This window comes from Enhydra lutris, unplaced genomic scaffold (genome assembly GCF_002288905.1).
Source record: "Enhydra lutris kenyoni isolate GAN:26980312 unplaced genomic scaffold, ASM228890v2 scaffoldscaffold7, whole genome shotgun sequence".
Classification (NCBI taxonomy): domain Eukaryota; kingdom Metazoa; phylum Chordata; class Mammalia; order Carnivora; family Mustelidae; genus Enhydra; species Enhydra lutris.
The window spans coordinates 33,870,213-33,884,489 of record NW_019154091.1 but is presented as its reverse complement, the minus strand read 5'-3'; the positions used below and the strand labels follow the sequence as shown (position 1 = coordinate 33,884,489).

General features: G+C 43.7%; 1 protein-coding gene across 2 annotated transcripts in view; it reads left to right on the top strand.

Moving 5' to 3' along the window:
• The first annotated feature begins 1,435 nt into the window (after positions 1-1,435).
• Positions 1,436-14,277, top strand: part of LOC111141982 (interleukin 1 receptor associated kinase 3) — a 54,015-nt gene continuing 41,173 nt past the window's right edge. For both annotated transcript variants that reach the window (XM_022494885.1, XM_022494884.1), the window contains exon 1: positions 1,436-1,595. In XM_022494885.1, coding sequence (XP_022350593.1) covers positions 1,442-1,595 — 154 coding nt within the window. In that variant the 5' untranslated portion in view covers positions 1,436-1,441. The remainder of the gene's footprint in view (positions 1,596-14,277) is intronic.

Below are 14,277 nucleotides of genomic sequence, written 5' to 3'. Positions count from 1 at the left end.
AGAGGTATAGGGCTTCTTAAGCGTGTTCAGATCGACAATAAAAGTTTAGCTATTTAAACAAAGGGATATAGGAAATTTTGCCCCAAAAGTATCGTATTTATCAATTTTCAAGTGTATTTTGTGGTATACTGTAGCTGAGAACGACCTGGGAATTCAGAGAGGGGTAGGGGTACGAAATGATAAAGTAGCATCAACGTTGGTCTCTAGGGGGCACCATTGCCAAAAAGTACAAATCTGAAAGCTTTCAAATAGGGTTGCTATTTCTCAGTTGATAACAATTGTCCACTCTACAGTCATTAAGGTTGGGATTTTTTTCTCACCACTTTCAAAGCATCTCCTCTTTTCATCAGTAACATTTGTATCATGCCTGTGATGGGCTATTACAGCACACACGATAGAATATTTTAAAAACAATAGTCAATTTTACTTAAACTCCATGTTGGAAGCAAACGACTCGGTCAAACACTTTGAAGGAAAAAGTAGTGGAACAATGTTTTATCAAGAAAGGCCAGGGAGGGGGCGCCTGGGTGGCTCAGTCGTTAACCCTCTGCTTTCAGCTCAGATCATGATCCCAGGGGTCCTGGGGCTGCCTACTCAGCAGGGTGCCTGCTTCTCCCTCCCCTACTCCCCCTGCTTGTGTTCTCTCTCTCTCTGTCAAATAAATAAATAAAATCTTAAAAAGGAAAAAAAGAAAGAAAGGCCAGGGAGAAAAGGATGTAGTAAAACCAAGCAGCAATGGGCAGCCTCATGAAGAAAATGAACACAATTTTCTTCTGCTTTGTTCTCTTTTTTTTCCTGTTGTTGTTTTGTCTTTCCCAACAATCACTTCATATATGCACATTTATCTGTTCAACTTCAGTAAAAGTTGGGAGGAAGAATGTGCCAAACCTTTTGAATGGTTGTCTTCAGCTAAGTGTTTTCTTCTTTCAGTTTTTCTGGGTTTTCCAACTGTTCCTCAATAAACATGTGTTGCTTCCTGGCAGGGTAAATCAAAATGCATTTTTCAAAGAAGTCGTGTCAGGTCTCTGTCCATCCCGCCAGGAGCCGGCCCATGCCAGGGCCGGCAGAGGGGGTAATAGACGCCCCCCCCCCCCCCCGGGAGTTCTGCCCTCCGGATCTTTCCCCAGCTCTCGCTCTCGGCTCTCTCTCTCCCGTCGCGCCCCAAACCCAGAGCAACGAAAGGGCTGGCCAAAACTTACAGCCTGTGACAAGGGCCACGCCGAGACAGGGAGACCCCGCGGCCGCCCTCGGGGCATCGCTGCCGGGCAGCGCTGTGCGTCATGTGGGGCCCGCCCCTTGCGGGGCTCGGCAAGTTCTGCCGCCTTGGCCGCCTCCGTGGAAGCAGGATTTCCGCGGTTGTGTAATCGCACCTCCCCGGCGCGGAGAGGCCTGGGCTCCGCATCCGTCCTCCGACCGGCCCCTGGTGTCCGGCGGCCGAGCCATGGCCTGGAGGGCGGCGGCGGCGGCGAGGAGCTGCGGGGCTCGCGGCGCGCTCACGGCGCACACGCTCCTGTTCGACCTGCCGCCAACGCTGCTGGGCGAGCTCTGCGCGGTGCTGGACAGCTGCGACGGCGCGCTTGGCTGGCGCGGCCTCGGTGAGGGCGGCCCTCGGAGGCAGCGGCTGAAGGCAGGCGGGGGCGGGTGGGGGGGGCGGTGCGCTGGGTCGCGGCGCGCATGCTCAGTCCGACCTGCCGCGCTTGCGGCCGGCCAACCCCGCCGGTCCCGCACCGCGTAGACCGCGGGTCTGCGAGGGCTTCCCACGGGCAAAGTGCGCGTTCCTCGCCCAGGGAACTACACAATACTCCCTGAGACCCGAAGACGAGCTTCCCCTTCTCTTTCAAAGACGCTTTGGGTCCCTTGGCGGGATTAAGCGGCAGCTACCCTCCTGAAACCATCCAATGTTTATCAACTGTTCCCGCCTTGCTTGGTTCAGAATATTTTAAGTTAAATCGCCCATGGGATGTCTTCTTATGGCAAAATTACCCTAGAATATAATTTTCATACTAAAACATATTTATCCCTTTAAATTTATTCTTTGGTGTTTTCAGGGCACTTGCAAGTGCCCATCTTAATTAAATTCCAGGTGAAACGGTAACGTAAAATACTATTTGTCATCAATGTGGCTCCCAGTTTTTTTAATATTTCTTGCTTATTTATCTAGTCTGTGGCATGAAGGTTTATGCTAGACGATGTCTTTTTATATCCATCTGGAAAGTTGGCTTTAAAACCATTCTATGCAATCATTGGGAAGTTGAGCAACTGCCTTTGGGAAGTCTTGAGTGTGATCACTGGTAATAATTCAGGAAAAAATAATCTTTGTTTTGTTAAGTACAGGCACTTTTGTTAGATTTGATCTTCCATGGTGACACATTTAATGTTAGTTGAAAATAAGCACAATCATGTCAAAACAACTTAGCCTTTATTCTCTGAAACACCTTCTTTTTTTAAAAAAAGCAAGACTAGCAAAAGACCTATGAGAAAAAAAGTTTTGTTGTTTATGAACAATATGGTCACACTTTATGGAATGTGGCTGTGGGCTTCTAGGTATATTTAAGAAGCAAAACAGGATCATAGGGAAAGGAAAAAAAATAAGACGGAATCAGGGAGGGAGACAAACCATAAGAGGCTCTTAATCATAGGAAATAAACGGGGTTGCTGTGGGGATGAGGGAGGTGGGGGGATGGGGCAACTGGGTGATAACACATTAAGGAGGGAACGTGATGTGATGAGCACTGGGTATTATATAAAACTGATGAATCACTGACCTCTACCTCAGATGCCAACAATACATTCTATCTTAATTAATTGAATTTAAATTAAAAAGTGAAAAAAAAACTAAAACCATTTGTATATTATAAGCTCTGTAATTTTAAAGTATGACCCTTATGTAAAAATATCAGAAAAGATAATACTTGACTCTTTGACTTCTGGAAAACGTAGAGTATGCATTTGGGGGATAAGATCCTTCCCACACCAGATCTTTTGGAAATGGATGACATGGACAGTTTTAGGACCCACTGGTTTCCTAGAATGACTACATTCATGAGAGAAGAATGTTTTTGTTGCAGTCCACAGGTAGTCAGTGGGGCCAGGTAGCTATCATAAATGAGTAAAGCAGGATGAAGACTGAACATGGAAGAGTGTATGTCCCATCTAGGAGGGGTGGTTAGTTCTCAGTCCCACGTCAGTGATGCTTTTCAGAAAGTCCAGCCAAGTATTGCTGCATTCACGCTATCTCTCTCTCTCTCTCTCTCTCTGCATTCAAATCCAGACATTCACATTTTACATGAGTTGCCTCATAAAGCGCTTAACAGTCGCCCTTTGAGGCAGGTGCTATTATCATCACCAGTGTGTTAACAGATGAGGAAACCGTGGTACACATTCATTAAATGACACTTGCCCAAACTGACACAGCTAAGGAGTAGCAGAGCCAGGATTTGAACCATGGCAGTTTGGATCCACTGCCTGTGCCCTTACCCACAGCCACACTACTCTTCCAGACCATGACTTCCTCAAGTTCACAAGTACTGACTGCTCTGCTCTTTCCGCTCTAAAGTACATTCTCTAAAATAGCCTTTCTAAAGTACACTCATTTCAGCCGTGAAAGAACAATTCAGTGAGCCATTTCAAACATGCAGCCCCATTTTTCTAGTTGTGGAAATGAGTGAAGACCACCCAAATGAGAACAAGCGAAGGCTATTTATTCAAAACAAGGGAGTTAGCCACCATAACTTGCATTTGACAGAGACCCAAAGGCAAGCAAGGAGTGGAAAAGCTTTATGGTAGAAAAAAGAGAAGGGTTCAGGTCTTCCACTATTGGAGGAGTTGGCATGGAGAAGCTATGGACAGGTTAACTAGCAGAATTGTTTAGGGTGTATATTTGGCTCTTTCAAGATGGTCCTGAATTGGAAGCAGGGGCGAAAATCAGGGAAGCTGACAGTTGTTAATTGAGTCGTAACTATTTGGGACTGATTGCTACAGAGATTATCGTTTGGCTTCTTGGACTAGCTGCTACAGATGCTAACATGACTTCTCAGACTAGTTACTGTGTATAGTAGATTGGCATTCTGGACTGGTTAACGCATGTTGTGAGTCACCATTCTATTTTTGTATAGAGTCTGGCCATTGTTCCTTTGTATATTCTTTCATAGGGGAAGAATCTAAAATGCCTATTCCTTGATTCTCTAGCTATAATATACTGTGCACATAGCTAGACTATGTAGCTCTGAAAGGAGACCTAGTATAGAGCAGCTGCTTCATGAATTATTGGCTCAGCCAGAAGGGAAGCCTGACTCAGCTCAGGGTGGTTGAGGGCACTGCCCATGTTAAATAGATGCTGAGTTTCCCTATTGGCATGGGGAAAGGAGAAAGACGGGAAGAGGTAGAGGGAGGGAAAACTTGACCTTAGAGGGTGAGGGTGAGGGTGCTGGAGGACTGAATCAGGGACACAGTCCCTTTTATGCTCAGGACAGCAGAGAGCCTGAAGATACAGAGTATCCAAAATTCCATGTAGAAAATAATGCAATGTAATAGTTAAGACTGTCTCAGACTGATCTGATCATGATGCTTGATGATGGTAAATATCAGATGACATTTACAAAGGCAGCTCTGACAAAGATATATGACAAAGGTATATGACATTTACAAAGGCAGCTCTGCCATAGATCATATGGCAGCCTAATTGTTCACAAACCGGAATCATCTGTGCAATCTTTTAAAGATACAAATACCAGAGTGCCTGGGTGGCTCAGTGGGGTAAGCATCTGCCTGCAGCTCAGGTCATGATCTCAGAGTCCTGGGATCGAGCCCTGTGTCGGGCTCTCTGCTCAGCATGGAGCCTGCCTCTCCCACTCCCTCTGCTTCTCATTCCCACCACCCACCACTCCAGATCGTGCGCGCTCTCTTGCTCCCTCTCTATCTCTCTCTCTCAAATAAATAAATAAATAAGATAGAAATGCCTAGGCCCCACCCCCAGAGCTGTTGATTCAACCTTTGCTTTAAGGATCCAGCACCTTTCTGTTTTTTGCAGAGGTGAGTCTGATGCACAGCCTGGCTTGGGAGCCATTGCTCTGGCCAAATTCTCTACTCTAGTAGCATCTTAATATACCAGTTATTTTACCACACTCTTTCACTTCTCCACTTAATTGTTTTTTTCCTTAAACATATTCTTCATATTACTCCTCAAGTCCCTTTTGTCACATATGGTTATTAAGAAGAGGAAATCACAAGGTAATACATTCTCTGGTTGATGATGATTTTATGGCTTTGTAATGAAAGGAGGAGCCCAAGCTGAAAATGTTACTGATTTTATACTCCCTTCCAGACGTGGTAATAGAGCCTCTGGTGACAAGTCATTTCATTACATTATCATAGGGTAGTACTTGAATTAAATTGTTTGGAGAAGTGCACACCATGACCCATTTCAACACTTGTGATACCCTGGGAAAGAAACCCTTTTACAGGTTGTCTGGAATGGGTTGTATTCAGTTTTTTTCCCTCTGAAAAAAAAAAATGAAATTATCATAGAAATTATTATTAATCACTTTACAGCAAACTAAGTATAAAATCACATTAAATGTGTCTTTGAATATTCAATAAAGAATCAAAATAATAGTCATAATAATAATAAAAGCTGCCATCTATCCAGGGCTTGCTCTTTGCCAGACAATCTCTGCTAAGCACTTCATGTGGATTATGTCATTTGTCACGAAAATTCTGTGAGGTAGGTATTTTTCCTATTTCCACTTCATAGGTAAGGAAACTGACTCTCAAAGAATTTAAGTAACTTAAGTCACTGTCTAGTAAAGTGCAGACTAGGATTCTAATCAGATGGTCAGACTCCAGAGCCTATGTTCTTAAAAAAAAAAAAAAAAAAGTTTAGATAGATTTTATTATTTAGAACAGTTTTAAATTTACAGAAAAAATTAGGAGATTGTACAAAAAATTCTGCTCTTTTATATCTTCCGCATATACTCTGCATCCAGTTACCCTGTTATTAACATCTTACATTAGTGTGGCACAATTGTTACAATATCAGTATATTATTATTATCAAAGTCAATATTTTATTCAGATTTCCTTCATTTTATTCCTAATCCCCCTTCTCTCTCCCAGGATCCCATCCAAGATTACATTTAGTTATCATGTATCCTCAGGCCCCTCTTCACTGTGATCGTGTCTCAGACTTTTCTAGTTTTTGATGACCTTGATGGTTCTGAGGAGTACTGGTCAGGACTGGCCTACCATTTTGTAGAATGTCTTTTGACCAAGATTTTACTGATGTTTTACTCATGATTAGACTGAGGTTACTGATTTCTGAAAGGCAGGGGCGCGTGGGTGGCTCAGTTAGCTAAGCGTCTGCCATTGGTTCAGTTCATGATTCCCAAGGTCCTGTGATAGAGTCCTGAATCAGGCTCCCTGCTCAGTGGGGAGCCTGTTTCACTGCCTGCCACTCCCCTCTGCTTCTGTGGTCACGCGCTCGCTCTCTCTTTCTGAGACAAATGTATGAGTGGAATCTTTTAAAAAAATTTAAAAAACAGATTTTTGAGCAGCAGACTGCAGAGGTAAAGTGCCATTTTCAGGACATCATATCAGGGATACCCACTATTTCCATGACTTACCCCTGTTGACATTAACCAGAGTTGAGGTCATATCCATCGATTTGCTTTGCTGATACTCTCTCTCTTCCCCTCTTCACATACGCTTTGGAAGAAAGTCACTAAGTGCAGCCTACACTTAAGGAACAAGGAGTGATGCCTCCCCACCCCCCTTGAAAGTGGAGTAGAGCCTGTGTTCTTTTGACGACCATGGAATTTCTCCCATCTTACAGTGTTCTTTCTAGATCTTATTTTTAGTCTAAGTTACCACCCCATTTCTCTGTTCCCTTTAAGATGAAATTCTGTAAAAGGTACTTTTACAGAAATTTTACAGAAATTAAAGAAATTTTACAGAAATTAAAGAAATTCTGTAAAAAAGCTACTTATATTCCAGGCCCTCCATTCTCTCTGGAACCTGCTCCAATCTGGCTTTCACCCCCACACTTCCATTAAAATACCTCTCATCCTGGGGCGCCTGGGTGGCTCAGTTGGTTGAGGGACTGCCTTCGGCTCAGGTCGTGATCCCAGAGTCCCGGGATCAGGTCCTGCATCGGGCTCCCAGCTCCATGAGGAGTCTGCTTCTCCCTCTGACCTTCTCCCCTGTCATTCTCTCTCTCACTCTCTATCAAATAAATAAATAAAATCTTTAAAAAAAAAAAACTTAAAAAAAAAAACCTCTCATCCAAGTCACAGTGGCTAAAGCCAATGGTCAGTTCTCAGTTTCCTCTTATTTGATACACTTCCTTCCTCCTTGAGGCACTTTCTTTCCTTCTAGAACTTATACTGTTTATTTTCTTCTCATCTTGCAGGTTCCTCTTTAACTCTCTGACCTCCCCTAGCACCCGTGGGATTAGTCCACAGACCTATGTATCTACCCACGATCTTGCCGGTTCCATCCATATGCTAATAACTGCCCCGTGTCTAGCCTGCATCTCCCTCTCTGACATCAGCACCATCTCTTCTATTTGCCTACTTGACAGACATCTCCAACATAACAGCCCAGAAAGGCTTCCCTCCACCAAAGTTTTTCCCTATCTTGGCTAATGGCAACCCCATCCTTCACTTGTTCAGGCCGAAAATACTGGTCTTCTTGGACTTCTTGCTTTCTCGCCAAACCACATGCATGTCTCTAAGTCTATGTTGTTAACTCTGCCTTCAGGCTCTCTATCTAATAATCCGACTGTTTCTTAGGACTGCCGCCACCACCAGCCTGGTCCAAACCACTATCAGGTCCCACTGATTAATGTCAGGAGCCTCTTTTAAAGATTATTTATTTATTTATTTATTTGACACAGAGAGAGAGAGAGAGAGAGAGAGAGAGAGAGAGAGAGAGAGAGAAGGAAGGAGGGAGAGAACAGCAGAGGGAGAAGCAGGCTCCCAGCTGAGCAAGTAGCCAGATGCAGAGCTCCATCCCAGGATCCCAGGATCATGACCTGAGCCGAAGGCAGACGCTTAATGACTGAATGAGCCACCCAGGCACGGCTTTCAGCAGCCTCTTAACTGGGCTCAATGCTACTGCCCTTGCCCTCCTGGAGTTACTTTTCAGCCAGCGGCCAGTGAGCTAAGGTCATTGTCTTATTCAGAACCATTCCGTAGTTCCCTTCTCACAGTAAAGCCTACATGGCTTTTCTCCCTTCCTTCTTGTTTGCCCTATTCCAGCTGCATTGGCCTCTCCTGGCACACGCCAGGAACATTTTCCCTGCAGGTAACCCTGAGACGTATTTCTTCACTTCCTTTGTATTTTTAACTATTATCTACCCTGACCACTTTATAAAAATTGACACCCCCCGTGGTCCTTATGCTCCTTCCCTGCTTCGTTTGCCTTCACATCACTTATTGTCACTCAAACACTTTATCTCTCTTCGTTTGTTTTTTGCCCATCTAGATACACGCTTCATGGGGGCAAGAGATATTTTGTTTGCCTTGTTTCCTGCTTACTCCTCTAGCATCTAAAATTGTACCTAGCACAGAGTAGGCATTCCGTAAATATATGTGATTGAATGAATGATGAAATCCAAACATCCAAAGCTCATGGGGAAGAGTATTAAAGCACTGTACTAGGTACAAGTTGTGGTCCCTGCTTGTCGAGATTTTCCAATTTGATTTTGCCAATGTGTATAGGCAGTAGGTCTATACAGATTCTATAAAGAAGTTGAACAAAGGAAGAAAGTGAGGGGAAACAGTACCGATCATTACCCAGGTATGGAATCACACAGCTTCTGAGCTTTAGCCTGAAATGCTAGTGTTGAGGGTGAACTGTTCTTAAATTGTTTCCCAGAGGTAGTTAATGTTACGTGCATACCTGAATTTGGGCTTGAGGGAGCAGGGCACATGGAAGGATACCTGAGAAATCACGCACAGCCCTGCCATGGAAAATGAGTCCTGCTCAAGTATGGGTAAAAAGTAAACATAAGCTTAAGTATGGCTCAGAATTACTTCTCATAAAATTTATTAGCTGGTGGGTGTTATTGCAGTAGTCTGATAAGAGGAGTTGAGCCAACTTACACATTTGACTTTTGTTTGACTTCTTTTGCAATTAAAAATATCTTCAGTTGTGTGTTGTTTTAAAGAAGAAGGCCTTGGGGCGCCTGGGTGGCTCAGTGGCTTAAGCGTCTGCTCAGGTCATGATCCCGGCGTCCGAGGACTGAGCTCTGCCTTGAGCACTGCGCCAGGCTCTCTGCTCGGTGGGGTGTCTGTTTTCCCTCTCCCCATGCTCCTCCCCCTGCTTGACACTCTCTCTCTCTCAAATAAATAAAATCATAAATAAATGAATGAATGAATAAATAGAAGGCCTGTGTTTTGTGCTTTGTAGAAAGAAAGAACAGAGGCATCTTTTCCTTTTCCCATCATGTTATTTCAAAACAAACTGTGCAGTCTTAACTTACTAGGGGTTTTGGCGTGAGGTTTTATGCAAATACAGATTCCAAACAAGGGTGTGTTGCCTTATTCTAAAAAAACCCCTTCAGAGAACTATTTGCATATGGAGTGATTTCTGCAGTTGAATTCCCCAGTGGTTAGCACCACCTAGATAGTTCTGCTCTCTCAAAACAAAGCCCGAAAGGAACTTTGAACATTAAATGATTATTAAGCAATCAGTGTCTTCAAGTAAACTAATCTCTGAACTTTTCAGGTGGACTTTTTGGCTTCTGTTCTGCCAAGATGCCTTTCAAACGAAAGATTTGCCTTCCAAAAAACAATGTTTTGGGGTGCCTGGGTGGCTTAGGGGGTTAAAGCCTCTACCTTCGGCTCAGGTCATGATCCCAGGGTCCTGGGATCGAGCCCCACATCGAGCCCCACATCGGGCTCTCTGCTCGGCGGGGAGCCTGCTTCCCCCCCCCAGGCCCCCCGCCTGTCTCTCTGCCTACTTGTGATCTCTGTCTGTCAAATAAATAAATAAAATCTTTAAATAACAAAAACAAAAAAAACCCAATGTTTTAAATAATGCTTAACTGCAGCATATTTTTCTTAATTTATCTTTTCCTTTAGAATGCTCGAGTTTACCAACGCAATTAGTCGTTGAGAAGTTTACTTTTTGTTTAGTACTGTGAATAAACAAAGTTCTGTGTTCTGGAAGAAAACAAGGAAGATTAGAGAAAACCATGAATACTAAAGGACATAACTAACTTGTCAAGAGTCTGCATTCCTGTCCCATCACTCTGAAGCTCTTGTTTTCTAGAATCTGTTCCAAATGAACTATACATTTTATGGATGCTAAATAATGCTGTTTCGTGGTGTTTCTGTGCAGAATGCATCATCGTTGAAGAAAAGCCATTAAGATTGCACTGTGAATCCCTAGTTAGAGAAAGAGAAAATGTATTTCATGTCTCATCCTGGAGGTAACCCCATACATGCAGTATCCGTTTCAACTGAGCCTGTATCAGTTTTACACGGTGAACTAGTACTATTGGAAAACACTTTGCGGGGCTCCTGGGTGGCTTAGTGGGTTAAGCCTCTGCCTTTGGCTCAGGTCATGATCTCAGGGTCCTGGGATCAAGCCCCGCATTGGGCTCCCTGCTCAGCAGGGAGCCTGCTTCCCCTCTCTCTCTGCCTGCCTCTCTGCCTAGTTGTGATTTCTCTCTGTGTCAAATAAATAAATAAAATCTTAAAAAAAAAAAAAAGGGGGCGCCTGGGTGGCTCAGTGGGTTAAAGCCGCTGCCTTCGGCTCAGGTCATGATCGCAGGGTCCTGGGATCGAGCCCCGCATCGGGCTCTCTGCTCGGCAGGGAGCCTGCCTCCTCCTCTCTCTCTCTCTCTCTCTCTCTCTCTCTCTCTCTGCCTGCCTCTCTGCCTACTTGTGATCTGTCAAATAAATAAATATTAAAAAAAAAAAAAAAAAAGGAAGAAAGAAAGAAAAACACCTCGCTTTATATAGACCTGGGGGAAACCCAGAACCCTCTGACCCTGGTCAGTGTTAGGAAACCCAAACTTCAGCTCTCTTGGCATAGGTGGTGCCTCAAGTAACAGGATGACAGGGCCCAGAATTGTGGCCTGTTGCCCTTTTAAAAGGGAAATTCAGAAAGTTAAAAATGGGAATAGAATTATGTGGGAAATCTGACTTGAAAAGTTAACTCCAGATCTCCTTGGCAGTTGTAAGCTGTTCTTTTCCTACTGTGAGAATTGTGAGCCATAAAGTGTTTTTGCCTTTCTTTGTGCGAATATTGTTGGTGAGACGCCTGCTAGTATTGCCACCAGATGGATTCTCCCACAACTGGAGCTTCGCTCTTGGCGTCACCTTCTCAGAAGTCTTCCACTGACCTCAAGTTTGTTTTCAGGATAGTTTCAGTCTGTATGCTATCACTCAGGGCCTCTGTCTGTCGCTCAGCAAATATGTCGCCAACGTCTGCTATGTGTCAAGTGCGTTCGTACCAAGGTAACACAGAGGCTCTCTGGGGCTTGTTCTCCTTTTCTTTAACAGGAAGCCTCCACTGTAAGCCTACCCGTCTCCTCTTGGCCCTATCAGGCCCTTTCCTTCCCTTCTGGGGAAGGGATCTTCCCCAGACTGGAGAGTCTGATTGACTCTCTTCTTTCAGCCCTTAAAACCTTGCCCCAGTCCATCCCCATTGTAAAGGGAGTGGATGTTGTAACCGAACCAACATGAGTCCGCCATGCCTTGGTGAGTCAGGCACCAGGTTCAGTTGTCCCACAAAGAAAACTTTCATCTGCAGCAAATAAGAAGATCACAGGGGTGGGGTGGAGTGGGGATGGTTTCCAAAGCCAGGACTCCTACAGAGAGGGTGAATGGGTTCCTCTTGTTTAGGCTTAGGATGAATATTTAGCTAGGGAACTGTGTTGTCCTCAGTAGAGGCAGGCAAGAGGTCACATCCTCTATGGATCTTGTGTGCTATGTTAATGAGGCTGAGGCTCCCCCTTGGGCAGAGATCTTCATATTATGATGAAGTAAAGGTAACTGTAGATCATTCCAGAGGCCACTCTGTGGTCTACCTGCACAGACTCATGCCAGGTTTAGCTCAAATGGTCTGGGTGGTCTGGACCAGCAGCAGGTCTTGTGAAGGCAGAAGCCATCCCCTGGAGGAGTGGTTTTGGGGTTTCACTTCTCTGAGTTAAGGGGAAAGCTGGAAAGAAGAGCTTAGGGAAAAATATAAGACAAAGTGTACAAGCAGGAAGGCAGGCAGTAACGGCCAGGTCTTGGGGTCTAACTGGTGACAATGTCACTCCCTCACACACCTCCCTGACTGTGGGACTCCACAAGGGTGTCCTTTCTCCTCCTGTCTATCCCAAAGTCATTTCATGTCTTATGCCAAAGATTCAAGTTGGAGGGGGACCTGTTTTTTTTTTTTAAGTTTATTTATTTATTTTTTTTTAGTGACCTCTACACCCATTGTGGGGCTTGAACTCACAAATCCTGAGCTCAAGTGTCGCATGCTCTTCTGACCAAGCCAGCCAGGTGCCCCCAGAGGAAGCTGTTTTTTTTTTTTTAATTTTATATTGCATAAATATTAATAACTGATAGAGTTCATTATGCCTATTTTATGCCTAATACTCTATAAATATTAGCCAATTAATTTATGAATAGAAAAAATAGAAACCTAAACTTTCACTTTGCTGAAATTTGAAATTTAGTGTTCCTTTGTTGGCATGTTAATTTGGAGACTGGGAAGTGTTCTAAACACTGGGGGTAGTTTAAGGTCATCCTATAAACAGCAGACTAGAGAAACTTAGTGTCTGTTTTGGGAGGGATTTCAAATGGATTTCAAAGGATATTTATTAATAACAAGTTTGAAACTGCTCAGTGACTTGCCTGGAGTTGCACCATAGGTCAATGGCAGAGCCACCACTAAACCCACATTTTCATGCATATATCCAGAGGCCACAGGGTCCTTGGTCTTGACTGATGACTTTTCTCTTCTGAAGACAATATAACCTCAGAGTTCATTCTATTATCTTGTTTTCCAACTGAAAGTCCGGTGATTTTCTTTTTCCTCCCCAATGTAGTATATTCCATCTAATAATTCCTTGACAATTGACCTCTCTTTAGAAAGACTTACAGTTTTAAACTTGGCTCATGCTCCAGAAACCACTCCTGTAAGAAGCCTTCCATGATGGCCTCATCTTTTTTTTTCTTTCTAAGACTTTATAAGATTTTATTCTTAAGTAATCTCTACACCAAACGTCAGGCTTGAACACACCACCCTAAGATCAAGAGTCCCATGCTCCACTGACAGAGCCAGCCAGGTGCCCCCAGGATGCCTCCATCTTTAGTTAGGGAAACCTATTCTTACTTCACACATGCTTTCTTTGTCTTTTTCTTTTCTTTTTTAAGATTTACTTATTTATTTGAGAGAGAGAGAGAATGCATGAGCATGGGAAGGGACAGATGGAGAGAGAGAATCCCAAGCAGACTCCACACTGAGCATGGAGTCCGACACGTGGTATGATCTCATGACCCTGCGATCGTGACCTGAGCTGAAATCAAGAGCCAGGCACTCAACTGACTGAGCCACCCAGGCGCCCCTCTACTCACACTTGATGTATGCAGTTACTGTACTGCTAGCACATCAAACCAATGTTCCAACTTGTTAAAAAAAAAAAAAAAAGTGAAATTCAACCAAGTAAATCTGAAGATCTAATTGGCTTTCTTTAGTGATTCATGAATCAGTCTGTATCCCATCTAGCAAACAGGGAAGTTCAGGGAGTTGTACAAGATGGAAGGTTTCTATAGGAAAGATGGTGGGTCAAGAAAGTTATTAGCAAAAGAGAAGGATTGGTCCTGGCAAGATCACTTTCCCTTAAGGAGAAGAACAAAGTTTCTTATCATGAAGATGATCTCATCTTCCTTTGGGGATAGAGACGGCCCATGTAACAGATTACTTTATTGGCCCTGATTAGAAAATTTCTGACTGACTACGATTTATATTTCTAGGGAGGTTGAAACTCCAGTTAGATTAGATATTAAGCCCTGTTTGGTGACTTGGCCTACGTGATGCCCTTTGGGGCTCATGGCTTTCTTTTTAACAAACTATAATGATTTGCACTATTTCCCCTAAGAGCTTCTAGAAATAGTTAAATAAAGTGTTTATGAAAATTGTGCCTCAACCAAATAGGCAGACTACGTCATCAAAGAAATGCATTAAAATAGTTACTATGTCTTGCCAAATATTCTTGCTTTGAAGGTCCCCTTCCTTTTTTTTTTTTTTTTTTAGTGATAAGCTATCTAAAATATAT